The 13,225-nt window shown below is 35.7% G+C and overlaps 1 protein-coding gene across 1 annotated transcript in view; it reads left to right on the forward strand.

Annotated features, from left to right (window-relative positions):
- The window catches only part of SPAG16 (sperm associated antigen 16), a 1,195,723-nt gene extending 1,184,610 nt beyond the window's left edge, over nucleotides 1–11,113 (forward strand). The window contains exon 16 of the mRNA XM_006140101.1: nucleotides 10,762–11,113. Within this exon, the coding sequence (XP_006140163.1) occupies nucleotides 10,762–10,937 (176 nt within the window). The 3' untranslated portion in view covers nucleotides 10,938–11,113. The remainder of the gene's footprint in view (nucleotides 1–10,761) is intronic.
- Nucleotides 11,114–13,225: the final 2,112 nt, after the last annotated feature.

The following is a 13,225-nucleotide window of genomic DNA, read 5'->3' on the forward strand; positions in this document are numbered from 1 at the left end:
GGACTCCGCCACTTACAAGCTGTGTGGCCTTGGAAAACTTGCTTTTATCTCACGCAACCTCATTTTCCTCCTCTACAAAGCAGAGCATACGCTAGCACTGTCCAATGTGTGCATAATGTATATAATTTAAAATTTTCCATCAGCCACATTAGAAAAGGTGAAATTAATAAATTGATAGTAAGCTATGCCTTTCAAATATATATTAAAATAAGTTTTATTTAATACAGTCAAAAGACTGTCATCCCAACATGTAATCAATACAAAAGTATTAATGAGATATTTTAATTCTCTCTTTATAGTAAGTCTTTTGAAATCGGAGACCATTTCTCAATCACAGGACATTTCAGTCTGTAGTAGCTGCCTTTTCAGTGCTCAAGAAGTGTATCCGAGTTATGGTTGCTATGATAGATAGCAAAGACACACCCACCCCATAGTGTTATTGTAAGGATTAAAGGAGATCATGTACATAAAGTTCTTAGAACAGTAACTGGCAAATAGTAACCATTAAAAAATGTTATTCATGAACACTTTTACTACCGAGTCTGACTACTTCAGTCTGTTTGCTAATCGGAGGGGAGTAAAGAAGTATGCGGCATGGCCACTGCAACTAAGTCACTCAACAGAACCTAAGACAAGTTCGGAGTTTACAGTATATGGCATCTTACTGCCAAATGAATGGTATGAATAAAAGGCAGTAAATGCTCCAAAGAGGAAGATCTTTTAGAGGTGTCTTGTGACAACTTGATGAAGAAAATAATTTTGAACTGGGTTCTAAAAGATAGATTGCCTTGGAACCAGTGGGTGGAATAGGCATTAAGATGCTGGACTCCCACATGGCTTACCATGATTGAAGCCCTGAACCTGGTGGCTTTAAATTTACACTGGGTGTGTGTGTGTGCATGCCCAAAACCCCAGGAGGAGAGTGGAGAAGAAGGGATTGTGGGGTGGTCATCCCCCTTAGGGGGTGATTTCTCACTTTCCCCCTCATGGTCTCCGTGTCTCTGACTCTCCTGTAAGCGCACACACACTATAGCCAAAATTAAAAAGATGGGTTGACTTTTGTTAGGAAAATATAGTCAGGGAGCATAGAGACAGCTAGGGAAAACATCCCACCAGAAAGAATCACAGCAGTCATAAACAAATGATGAGAAAGTGAAAATAAAGATTCATGGGACCAGCAGTTGGTGTAATGGCTACAACTCTAGACTCACATGTAGTCGACTACAGTTGGAATCCCGGATCCAGTAGCTTAAATTCACACCAGGCGCATGTGTGTGCATAGCAAAGATCTCAAGAAGAGAATAGAGGAGAAGGAATTGCAACATGGCCATCAACCACGAGGGGTGATTTCTCGCTTTCTGTCTCTCTGTCTTTCTGGTAAGAGCATGTGCCCTTTATCAAAACCCTCTCCAAAAAATAAGAAGAAAAGAAATGATGACAAATGGACTAGGTTTTATGTAAGAGCATACTTGAGTAAGTTAACACAGATGAGTAGCAGAATGTAGAGGTCTTAAAAACCATGCTAAGGTACTTGGACATGATTCAGTTTCAGAAGGAAATCTGAAAAAAAAAAGGGCAGATTTAAGAGCCAAAGGGATTTCAGCCATGTTTTGCCATTGCCATAAATACGTTTTCCTATCTTGGGCAAGTCACTTCACTTGGGCTGTTCCATTTGTAAAGTGAAGAAGGTTAGATCTCAAACAAAACAGAGCCTGAGAATATTGGAGATGTAAAGGGCCTCTTTGTTCTTGCCACATCTGCTTCCTTTGGTCTTTTCTTTGTATTTATGGTATTTTGTGATGAGAGTAACATAATTAAAGAAATTCTTTAATTAATATAGATGGATTTAAGAGTTAGAAATCAAAACAAAAAGACTATTTGCTCAAGAGGAAAGAATATCTACTTCACAGGGTTTAGAGAAAAACACGTGGGGTAAAATGTGAAGCTCTAGACAATTAACATGGCAGTTCATTCCAATAGAACTGAAAGATAAAGAAACAGACACAAAGCCTTTGTTTTAAAAATATCCTAAGGGACTTTGTACTCCTATTTATATCACACCATAACTTTTCTTGCAACAAGCATATATTAAACACTGATTATGTCAAGTTCCATGATTGTAGAAAATATTGCAATAGGTAGCATGCAAAGCTTCTAACCTTACAAAGGATCTATCTAGGTAAGGAGACAAGTAACTACTGAAAATTTTAAGATAATTCTTAACTATTATAGGTGTATGCTCTCAAAATCAAATTGAACTTTTACCCGTGTATATATCTAAAATTAATTGAAAATTATTTATCTGGAAAAAAATGCCATATTTTATTTGTACACTTTATTAGCATAGAATTAAGAGTTTCCAATTCATGTTCATTTATCCAAAAAGATTATTCTATCAAGGTAAAATTTTACCATTTGACTTTCATGAGTTAATTTATTGGTTTGTCAGAAAAGTCATGATGGGGAACCAGCAGTTAGCGTAATGGCTGTGTCGCTGGACTCCCACGTAGTCGACCATGGTTCGTGTCCCGGACCCGGTGACTTAAAACTCACGCCAGGCGCGTGTGCGTGCGTGCCCAAGATCCTAAGAGGAGAATGGAGGAGAAGGGATTGCGGCGTGACCATCCCCCCTGGGGGGTGATTTCTCACTTTCTGTCTCTATGTCTCTCTCTGTCTGTCTGGCGAGCGCACTGCCCTACAGTGAAAAATCTGTCCAAAAAAAAAAAAAAGAAAAGTCATGATGTATTTTTGCATAGGAAAATAGGACTTCTCTGACAACCTGATACCTACAAACTTGGTCAAAGGAGCTATGGTTTGAATGTGTCCCCCCTCTCCAAATTCATGTGATAAAATTTGGCCATGATGGGATTAAGAGGGTGAAAACTTAATTTAATTATGGAATTAGCAGGTGGGGCCTTTAGAAGGTTATTAGGATTAAGATGAAAGAGGTGAGGCCCCCCTGATGAATTCTGGTGGGTTTATAAATTGAGGAAATGCAACAGAGATATGAACATTGACATGCATGCTTTTGCTCTGTCTCACCATAAGATGGCTTCTGCCATATTATCCACTAGGAAGAAGACCCTCAGATGTGGCCCTTTGACCTTGGACTGCAAAACCATGAATTTAATAAACTTTTATACTTATAAATCACCCAGTTTCACATATTTAGTTATTAAACAAAAGAAAATGGACTAAACAAAGGGATGTTATTGCTAGAGATGATTTAAGTAGTAAGTTTATTAAAATGAGTTTTTATACCAAATCCAATTGAAATTGTTTTGCTTAAGATAGTAGCGGAACTGTTACCTGCCCCCTAGCCAAACTGCTTTTTAAAAAGAAGTTATATTGTTTAAGATAGTTACAAGTTTATTTGAAACTAAAATTTGAGAGAATCACTAATTTTAGAGTTTGATTGGTTCATTTAGAAGCAGAGTAATATTTGAAGGTTAGGAGAAATATAATTCTTACATTCTCAGTCAAAAAGAATGGTTTAGCAAATTTATTCAATACAGTAAAATGAATAGCAACACGTTGTTCTCATTGAACTATATTGGTCACTGAAAACAACATTGATTTGGACTGTAAGAAAATATTAAACTCTTAGTAGGCAAAAATAAATATCAATTACATTTTTAGTGATATGTGAATTATCTCTAAATTATTATATAGAGATAGTCATAACCTCTCATTGTTAATCATAGCAGATGTATAAGTATTTATTTATATTACATAAAAATCCCTTTGTAAATCTGTTTTGGCTACTTTTTATTTTTAATCAATATTGATAAACCACACTAATCTATGTTTTTTAGTCATATACTTTTTAAAATGATGTGTTTTTGTTGTAGAAACCTGCATTCATTGGAGAGAGAGAGAAAGCAAGAGAGCGGGAAAGTGTGAAATTACTCCCCAGAATGATGACCACACCACAATCCCTTCCCTTTCATTATCCTCTAGGGATTTGGGGCATGTATGTGCACATGTTCAGCATGATTTTCATTCACCAGATCTGGGACTCAAAACACAGAGTTGGCCCTGTGGGATTTAAATGCCTTGACCTCCATGCCACCTATTGGCCCTTAGTCATATGCTTTTAATCTTTGTGATATTTGTGAGTGTGTGAATTCATAATTTGGTATAAATATTCTTCTTAAAATACTATGCTATATCACACTTAAAATATTCAATTTTATGGAATATTCATAGAATAGAAATTTTATGTTGTGAAATAATTATTTTTGGCTGGTTTTAAAAATCATTTTACTAAAATAGTTGAAGTAGACAAATTTTGGGGACCAGCAGGTGGCGTGGTGGTTACGGCGCTGGACATTCCCACATGGCTGACCATGGTTCAAGTCCTGGACCTGGTGGTTTGCTTTCTCTCTCTCTCTCTCTCTCTCTCTCTCTCTCTCTCTCTCTCTCTCTCTCTCTCTCTCTCTCTCTCTCTCTCTCTCTCTCTCTCTCTCTCTATGTCTCTCTCTGGCCAAAATAAAATAAGTAAATGAATAAATAAAATTAAAAATAAATAATTCTTTAAAACAAAAATAAATAGACAAATTTTATTATTCCACATTCTTTTTTTCTTATTTAATTTTCTTCTTTTTTCTTTTACACTTTTTCCCACATTTTATTGATTCATGAAATACCTTAAACTAAAACTATGGACAAAGCTAGAATCTAGTTACAAGTGCACTGTAATTTTCTTCTGAAACATTTTTAATTAATTAATTAATTTACATTCATTCCCTGAGCATTGCCACAGCATACAAAATGTGATTTCCCATCTAAAGTGCACTGTATAGTGGCTTAATCATACATGTTATTGTCATTAAGTTTCCATTTCTAGTTTCATATATATATATATATATATATACACACATATATGTACATATCCCTCTTTCTAACCCTTTGCCATTTCCCATCCTCTTCCCACACTATCTCAGGTGTCTACGGTTGTTTTCCATTCCTTTTTTTCCCCCACATTTTATTGATTCACAAAATTTCTTAATTAATCTAACTACTTTCAATAGCAAGTTTAGCTGGTATGTACATATCAGTGAATACATGTCTGACTTTAGGCGTGAAACTCTGGGCAGAATGAATGTAATATAAGGTAGGACCTAACTGATGACATAAAGCTTGTTATGGTCATTAAATAGATATTTTTAAATATATTTTCTAATTTCAAGAAAAGCAGCAGTGTTTGCTTTAATAAATTAAATAAATGCTAAGGAACTTTACTTAAAACTTAAAGCCAGGAAACAGGTTAGGATTCTGTTCAAATAGTAGGTACATGAACCTACTGGTAGCTCAAGACAGGACAAAAATCCTTAAAACTGGAAAACAAAGCTTAGAAGAAAATCAGCAATGTTTTAGTCAAAAGACATAAAATGCTATTTCACCAGTTCAGTCTCATTCATGTACTTAATCTATCTTCTATTGTGGTTTGATCTTCCTGATTAAATTCTTGGATATAATATTCAACTCCAGACATATCTCTACTATTAAGTTGGCCATTTTCTTAGTTTTTGAATTCTTATTTCCATGTGTCTGTGTTTAATTTTTCTGGTAGAGCACTCCCTTGAGAACTTCTTGGAGATCTGGCCTGGTGTTGGTAAATCCTTTCAGGTTTTGTTTATCTGAAAATATTCTTGTCTTTTCTTCCCATATGAATGATAATCTTCCCGCATACAGTATTTTTGGTTGAAATTGCTTTTCCTTAACACTTTTCATATATTTTCCCATTCTTTACTCGCTTGCATTGTTTCTGAGGAGAGGTCCACTGTTACCCTGATGGGACATCTTTTGTAGGTAACTTGCTGTTTCTCTCTTGCCAATCTTAGTATCTTGTCTTTGTTGTTTTGGTCATTCTGGCTATAATGTGTCTTAGAGAAGATCTTCTTGGGTTGATTCTATTTGGTTTCCTTTGTATTTTTGTACTGGATCTCTGAGTGCCTCTCTAGGTTTAGAAAGTTTTCTTGCAGGATTTCATGGAATAAATTTTCAATGCCCTTATGAGTCTCTTTGTCTTCTGGGATGCCAATTATCTGGATGTTTGGACGTTCAATGGTATCTAGTATTTCTCATGTATTATTCTCATTTAGGGGGCCCATTTTCTCAGCCTTCATGGTGGATTTTTCTAGGCCAGCAATTCTGTCTTCTACATCTGAGGTTCAATTCTTTTGTATGATCTAGTTTGCTTTTAATACTTTCAAGGGAGATTTCAACTTTCTGTTTTATAGCCCTCATCTCTAACAGGTCCATTTGATTCTTTATTAAAGTGAGTATTTCCTCTTTTAGATCTTGCAAGAATTTCCTCACCTCCTGGAACTCATAAGCTCCTTTCTCCTACCTCTTCTGCAGTTCATTGTCCCTCTTCTCTTCCATCTCTGTTAGTTTTGTCATTATGAATATACTAAAATCCTTATCAGACATTTCCATGAGTTTCATTGTACTGCCTGAGGATGAAGAGGTGTTATTCTTTTCCTTTGGAGGAGAGGTATTGTCTTGCTTTCCTATATTTCTTTTGATCCTGCAGTGATTTCTAGTTATCTGAAAGATGTAGCATTTCGGGAACCAGCAGTTAGCATAATGGCTATGTCACTGGACTCCCACGTAGTCGACCACGGTTCGCGTCCCGGACCCGGTGGCTTAAAACTCACACCGGTCACGTGTGCGTGCGTGCCCAAGATCCCAAGAGGAGAATGGAGAAGGGATTGTGGTGTGACCATCCCCCCTGGGGGGTGATTTCTCGCTTTCTGTCTCTATGTCTCTCTCTGTCTGTCTGGCGAGCGCACACGGCCTATAGCAAAAACCTCTCCAAAAAAAAAAAAAAGATGTAGCATTTCTTCCTAATTCTTGAAGTTCAATCTGAGCATCCAGAGGGGAGCAGAAGGAGGTGATCTGCAATCCTTCTTCTGTTCCATTTTCACTTTTTGTGCATCATATTGAAGGTGAAGAGAGAAATAGTCTGACCCTAATCATATTCAGATGATTGGAAACTGTTCACTTGGACCTGTCTAGTCATTGAGTGTATAGAGGCTGATCAGAAAATAAATAAAGGTAAAGAAAAAAAGAAAAGAATTAAGAAGAGGAAAGAAAAAGAAAAGATAAAACGAAAAAGAACAAAGAAAAAAGATGAAAAGAAACATAAGATTATAATTTTAAAAGGCAAAAGTGAAAACCAATATTTCACAGCTGAAGTATAGTATCCATCTCAGAATAGGCCTGGCTTGGGTTGTACCTTCCCTAAATAAAGTGACAAAGGGCACCAATTAACACAATAAAGGAGAGGCTTGAGAGCCCAGAGAATACTTTACCTTAAAACAAAACAAAACAAAAAACATTAAAAAAATTAAAAGTCACAGGGAGACACAGAGAGACAGAGAGATACAGATAGAAATGGAGAGAAACAGACACAGAGCTATCCCTACCTACTAGAAATGAGTCTGGAAGGGGAAGTCTTAGCACAAAATTTTCATTTTTTGGTCAAAGAAACCAACATTTCACAGCTGAAGTATGATATCCATCTCAGGATAGGCCTGGCTTCATTATTCCACATTCTTAAAGAAGCATATTTATTTAACAGGTACAATCTTAGTTTAGCTTTCACATAAAATCTCATAGCACTTTTTACAATTTTATTCCTGCCCTAATTTCATTACATTGAGCAAGCTCTGATGTATTAAGTCTTCTATTTTTCTAAAATTACCATGAATATGACATTCAGGTGACAAACCATGTGTTGTGGTTTGTTTTTCATTGTTAATCACCAGGATATTTAGAGAAATCCCATGTATGTCACTGTAAATGCTCCACTTTCTAAAAATTCTCCCAGTAGTCATACTGAGATGAGTCTCCTCTCATACCAGCTAGCTACTAATACAGCAATTGACATATCCTTAGTAAGTAATTTTGAAAACTTTCCAAACTAGAAAGAATTCAGTGTCCCCATTCCCAGAAAATCTAAATTTTAAGTTAGGTAGTATATGCTGTGTAATAATTCAATATACTGGGGCTGGCAGGTGGCTCATTGGTTAAGGTGTTGGACTCCCGCAGGGCTGACCATGATTCGAGTCCCAGATCTGGTGGCTTGCTTTCTCACTTTCACTTTCTATCTCTCTGTGTCTCTCTCTGGTCAAATTTAAAAAAAATAATAACAAATAAAATAAAGAATAAAATTTTAAAAATAATCTAACATACTTAAAGCAAAGTTGAACATGATTATAAATTTATACACATTTTAGAAGTTAGTTATGATAGTTTCAGAATCTTATGCTCTTCTAAAAATTAGTTCAGGTAAACCTCAAAAACATAAACTTACTGACTCAAATCAGTTCTAACTAATTCACAATGTTGAAACATCAACCCCTAAGACATGGTGGCTTTTTGTCTGTTGGTTTTGTCAGAGGTCTTGTGCATTCACTTGAGAGAGACAGAAAAAGTGGTGAGAATGTATCCCTTCATGGGAGATGGTCATGCCACAATCCTTTCTCCTCCATTTATCTTTCCTTTCAGGATTTTGGACACGAACACACATGTGCCTGGTGTGTTTCTCTAGTTGCTAGGTCCAGGAATTGAACTGCAGCTGGCCATATAGGATCCAACCACTCTTAACCATCACACCACTTGCTGGCCCACTGAGTCATATAATTCTGTTATACTATTAAGTTTCCATATTATCATTTTTGTTACCATATTGAACAAACTTTAGAAATTACCAAAAACCTTCATAAATATTTCCAATTGTGACTTGTACAGATTTGACTTCAACAAAATGTAATGATTGAAAGCTAAATCTTTTCCCATTTTTTGGTGGGCTTTGGTACTGTTTGGTTTTGTTTGGTTTCAAAAATAGAAAGTAATATTTACCCCTTACCCAGATGTTGTATAAAGACTATAAGGAAACAGTTATTTATTTGATTCCTTGGAAAGTCACAGACAGCAATTGCCTACAGAGTCAGACTAGAAGTAGAATCCATATGTAATGCCTCTGTCAGCAAAGACTTAGTGGAAGAAGGTTTATAATAAATATTCACATCTGCTGCTTTGGACACTCTAATCCATCCTAAGGATCTTTGCTGTGTCAGGCTTTGTTCTAGATGAAGAAGCCCAGTAGTTATAAAGGTTTGCAAATAGGCCATATTTATCATGGTTAGCTTTACTTATATAACTTTTCTCTGTTTTAGAGATAATCATCATGATTTGGGGTATAATTTGTGATGAAATATTTCATATGGCATTTATGGTTATAGCATTTTAGAATTTTTATTCTGAAATGAACAAATTCTGTCCTCATAATACTTTTATCACCTACCTAAAATCTGTCAAGATGGCATAATGGATAAGAATGCAATGCTGTATGTTCAAAACATTGCAACTAGAAATCCAGGATCTGGGTGCAAAGTGTGAGTGCTTAAATGTGAGCCCCCGCAATACCAAGGATGTCATTGTGAGCAAGTTACTAAGCTATTCCAAGCCTGTCTTTCTTCATCTTCATAATGGAGTTAATACTATTTTCTTCATCATTAGATTATTGTATGCATTGTATGGGATTATCCACATCAAGCACCAAATATGGTACCTAGCATGTTAAAAAGACTTTGATAAAGTTCCTAATATTATTACTGAAATGATAATTTGCCCTCTGAGTGTGACCAGATAATTCCATGAATAGTTCCAATGTCATACTTCCTTACCCTAAGTACTGATGTTATGTAAATATATATATATATATTTATATATATATACACACACACATATATATATATATATATATATATATATATACACACACACACACACACACACACACATATATATATACACACAATATATACGTATTGCTTTCACTTGTCTCCAAATTACCTAATGTTTTGCCACTGGATTGCCTTAATAAGAGTGTAAATTGAAATTGGATCCCTTTTTTCAATCTAAGGAAATGATTCACTTTTAAAAATATACAATATAAAGGGCGTGGTGGCACCTGCCCTATGGCAAAAATATACAATATAAAGATTATAAGAATACACTTTTTGTATTTTAACTAAATTATGTAACAAAAATTTTGCTGAACAGAACTTTGAGTTTTAAGTTAGAGTTAAAAATCTCACCTCATTCTGAAATGTAAATATTTATCTTCACTTCAAATAAAATTTGTTGAGTACCTGAGTCTCATGATTTTGAAAACAGAAATGTATATTATTATAGTTTTAAGCAATATTTTAGCACAATTATAATAAACAAGTTTAAAGCAGAACAAAAATTTTAAAATCTGAATTATCCATAATATATATATACCTATATAGATATAGATGTACATTATACCTTTGCTGTGGATAATTTTTGAAAACTATGCCTTTTAAAGCTTTATAACATACAATTCATTTGATAAAGAATTGCATTTTGCTGAATTGCTTTCAGTTTCATCTTCTCAGAATGATTTACTAATTACAAATACAAAGAAAATAGCAGGACATTTGATGACATCTCCCTATAATGTAAGGGGAGCATTAGATTTTACCACCTATTCTTAAATTTTATAATGGAATCACTGATGTGTCTTAATTTTGACTCAAATTCTTACACAGACAGAATCTAGTTAATATTTATGACTAACATCTAGCATAAAATGAGAGTTTGTTGAATCACAATTGAAACAAAACAATATCCCATTGTATATAAACTGCGACTCCTTGAAATAAAACTTTGATATTCTCTCTCTCCTCTCTCTCGCCCTCTCTCTTTCTCTTCTCTCAGGTCGAGTTTTAGCTGAAGCGAGTGGCAATGGAGTTATCCATTTACTAGATCTTAAATCTGGGCAGATTCACAAATTGATGGGCCACGAGAGTGAGGCGCACACGGTGGCGTTTTCTCATGACGGGGAGAATCTGTTTTCCGGAGGCGCTGACGGCTCGGTTAGAACGTGGTCTTGACTGTCAGCATATCCCACTGCAGAGGGTATTCCCTTTAAAGCCTGAAAATGTCTCATGTAGTCCCAAACCAGTAAATAACTAATTAAATATGCCAGCAGGTAACATTTATTATTTGCCTTAAAATATACTTTGGACATATATTTTAGTGCTTATGCTGTTACCAATAAAATAACTTTCTGCCATATATTTGTGTCTGAGACATTTTTCCCCCCTTCTCTCTCATTCTGATAAGAATTCAGACAGAGCATCTTTGCTAGGAGTTTGGAAGAAACAGCTTTACAATGACGCCTAATGACAGACTAGATGAATTACAAGAGACTGATTTTTAATGTTAGAGAACGAACTGCAGGAAAACCAGCTACTTTTTTTTTTTTTTTTTTTTTTAATCATTCCAAGCTTCAGGAAGACTCGAAGTTTAATCATGCAGCACGAGGAAAGTCTTTCCATAGCCATAGGGTTGCATAGAATCAGCGAGCATACATTTTCACAGGTTCTTTGACAATCATTATGCTTTATCTATTAATAATAACCAGAGACTGCAGATGACTTAAATCTAAATGCAAGTCTCTTCTGGAACTTTCATCTCTGCAGCCCATCCAAAAACGCATTAAGTATAATTACTATATATTTTTTTAATTTTTATTGTAATTTCAATGCAAATAAGTATCTGGTACATTGGATGCCTTTCCCCCTCCTAATGCACGCATCTGCTGGATAAAGTGCGACCGCCGAGAGAACACTCCAGCCTGGTCTGAAGAATCAGCTCGGGGATTTCGACCGCGCTGGGCTGAGAAGCCAGTTGTTGGCGCTGTCCGTGGTGCTGAGGAATTCCCGGCTGCCGGCAGAATGAGCTCCAAATCAGCAGTCTGCAAACTGCTCTCAGTGATGCAGAAACCCAGCTAAAGTTGCTCCTCTCCTTCACATCCACAGTTAGCATTTTCTGGTGTGTAAGAGGGTATTCAAGCAGCATATTGTGGACGATGCTGATGGTATTGCCGGCGGAGTGGGCTTTAAGCTACAGCATGCTGTTGCTGTTTGTGATCCTCAGAGCCTAGCCAAATCACCTCTACTGCTGTAGCAAACACTGTGTAAGTGAACTCATGTGTGGAAGAGGCGTAATCAGCCGGGAAATTTCATAGAAGGATCTAAGAAAATGCTAAAAATAAGTTCAACATGATTCTGCTACTGGGGTCTGGATTTCTACAGTACCAGCATTGCTTCTTGCTTTGAATTCTGAAGACGGGTCCAAAGCATATTTCTTATGTGTGTCTGCTGTGTTTCTCCCTGGAAGGGCGGGAGACTGCTTCTTGACTGTTTTGAAATGGGAGGTAGAGAGAATGGATTGCCTTTAATTCATGCCTGAAAATGTATTATTTGGGTGATTAAAGAGGAACTGCCTTCCTAAAACATACCTGACCTTTTAGTTCATATTGGTCTGTGACCCTACCACCACCATTAACCTCCAGAGTGATTAGGTAAGTCTATCTTATGACATGAGTTATGTTTGTTTTATCCAAGAAATAGATGCAGTCATTTTAAATCATATGTAGCAATATGGGGAGGGGGAAAGTTTAGCGGGGAAGTGATCCTCAGTTTAGCAGTGTTTGCTTTCTTACTAAAAACCCTCAGAAAAAATATTTGATTTCTCTAATGTTTATTCTCTTAAATAAATACTCTTAAATTCCACTAAAGCATTTCTATTGTGAAAAGGGCTGTTTTTTTTAAAAAAAAATAGCCTAAGAACTTTGTGAAATTAAAAACATCTTGTTTTCTCCATGCAGACTTTAAAATGTGTTTCACATAATAAAGGCATGTTGGATTTTTATACAAAGTGACTACTACACCCTGTTTTTACCTTTAATTTTACATTTGCCATAACCTAACATGTCAACGCCTACCTGTAGCTTACAAAGGGATAATTTTCTGCCTGTCCTTTGGAAGCAGAATCATATGTACATTCTATGTGGCTTATCTTGCATGTACTGGCAGATACTGCTGGAATACTATGAAGAAGCATAGGAGCTCCCTTTCCTTGCAAGATAAACTTTTAAAATATGTGAGAGAGATAAAAATGCATGCTTTAATTAGTAAAATATATTTATTCATTTCAGAAGCTTCTGTTATGTTTGTGGGCTCTGTAATGATTTAAAAGGGAAAAGAAATGCTTTGTCAAAGGGAGCTTCCAGCTTCACAAGTAGAATTATGGGTTTGCATTTTCTTGTCCTGTCATGACTCATTATTTTGACATATTTTTAAAAGAAATCTATTTCCTTTATCACTACCTACTC

The sequence above is a fragment of the Tupaia chinensis genome, unplaced genomic scaffold (genome assembly GCF_000334495.1).
Source record: "Tupaia chinensis unplaced genomic scaffold, TupChi_1.0 Scaffold000018_1, whole genome shotgun sequence".
NCBI lineage: Eukaryota > Metazoa > Chordata > Mammalia > Scandentia > Tupaiidae > Tupaia > Tupaia belangeri.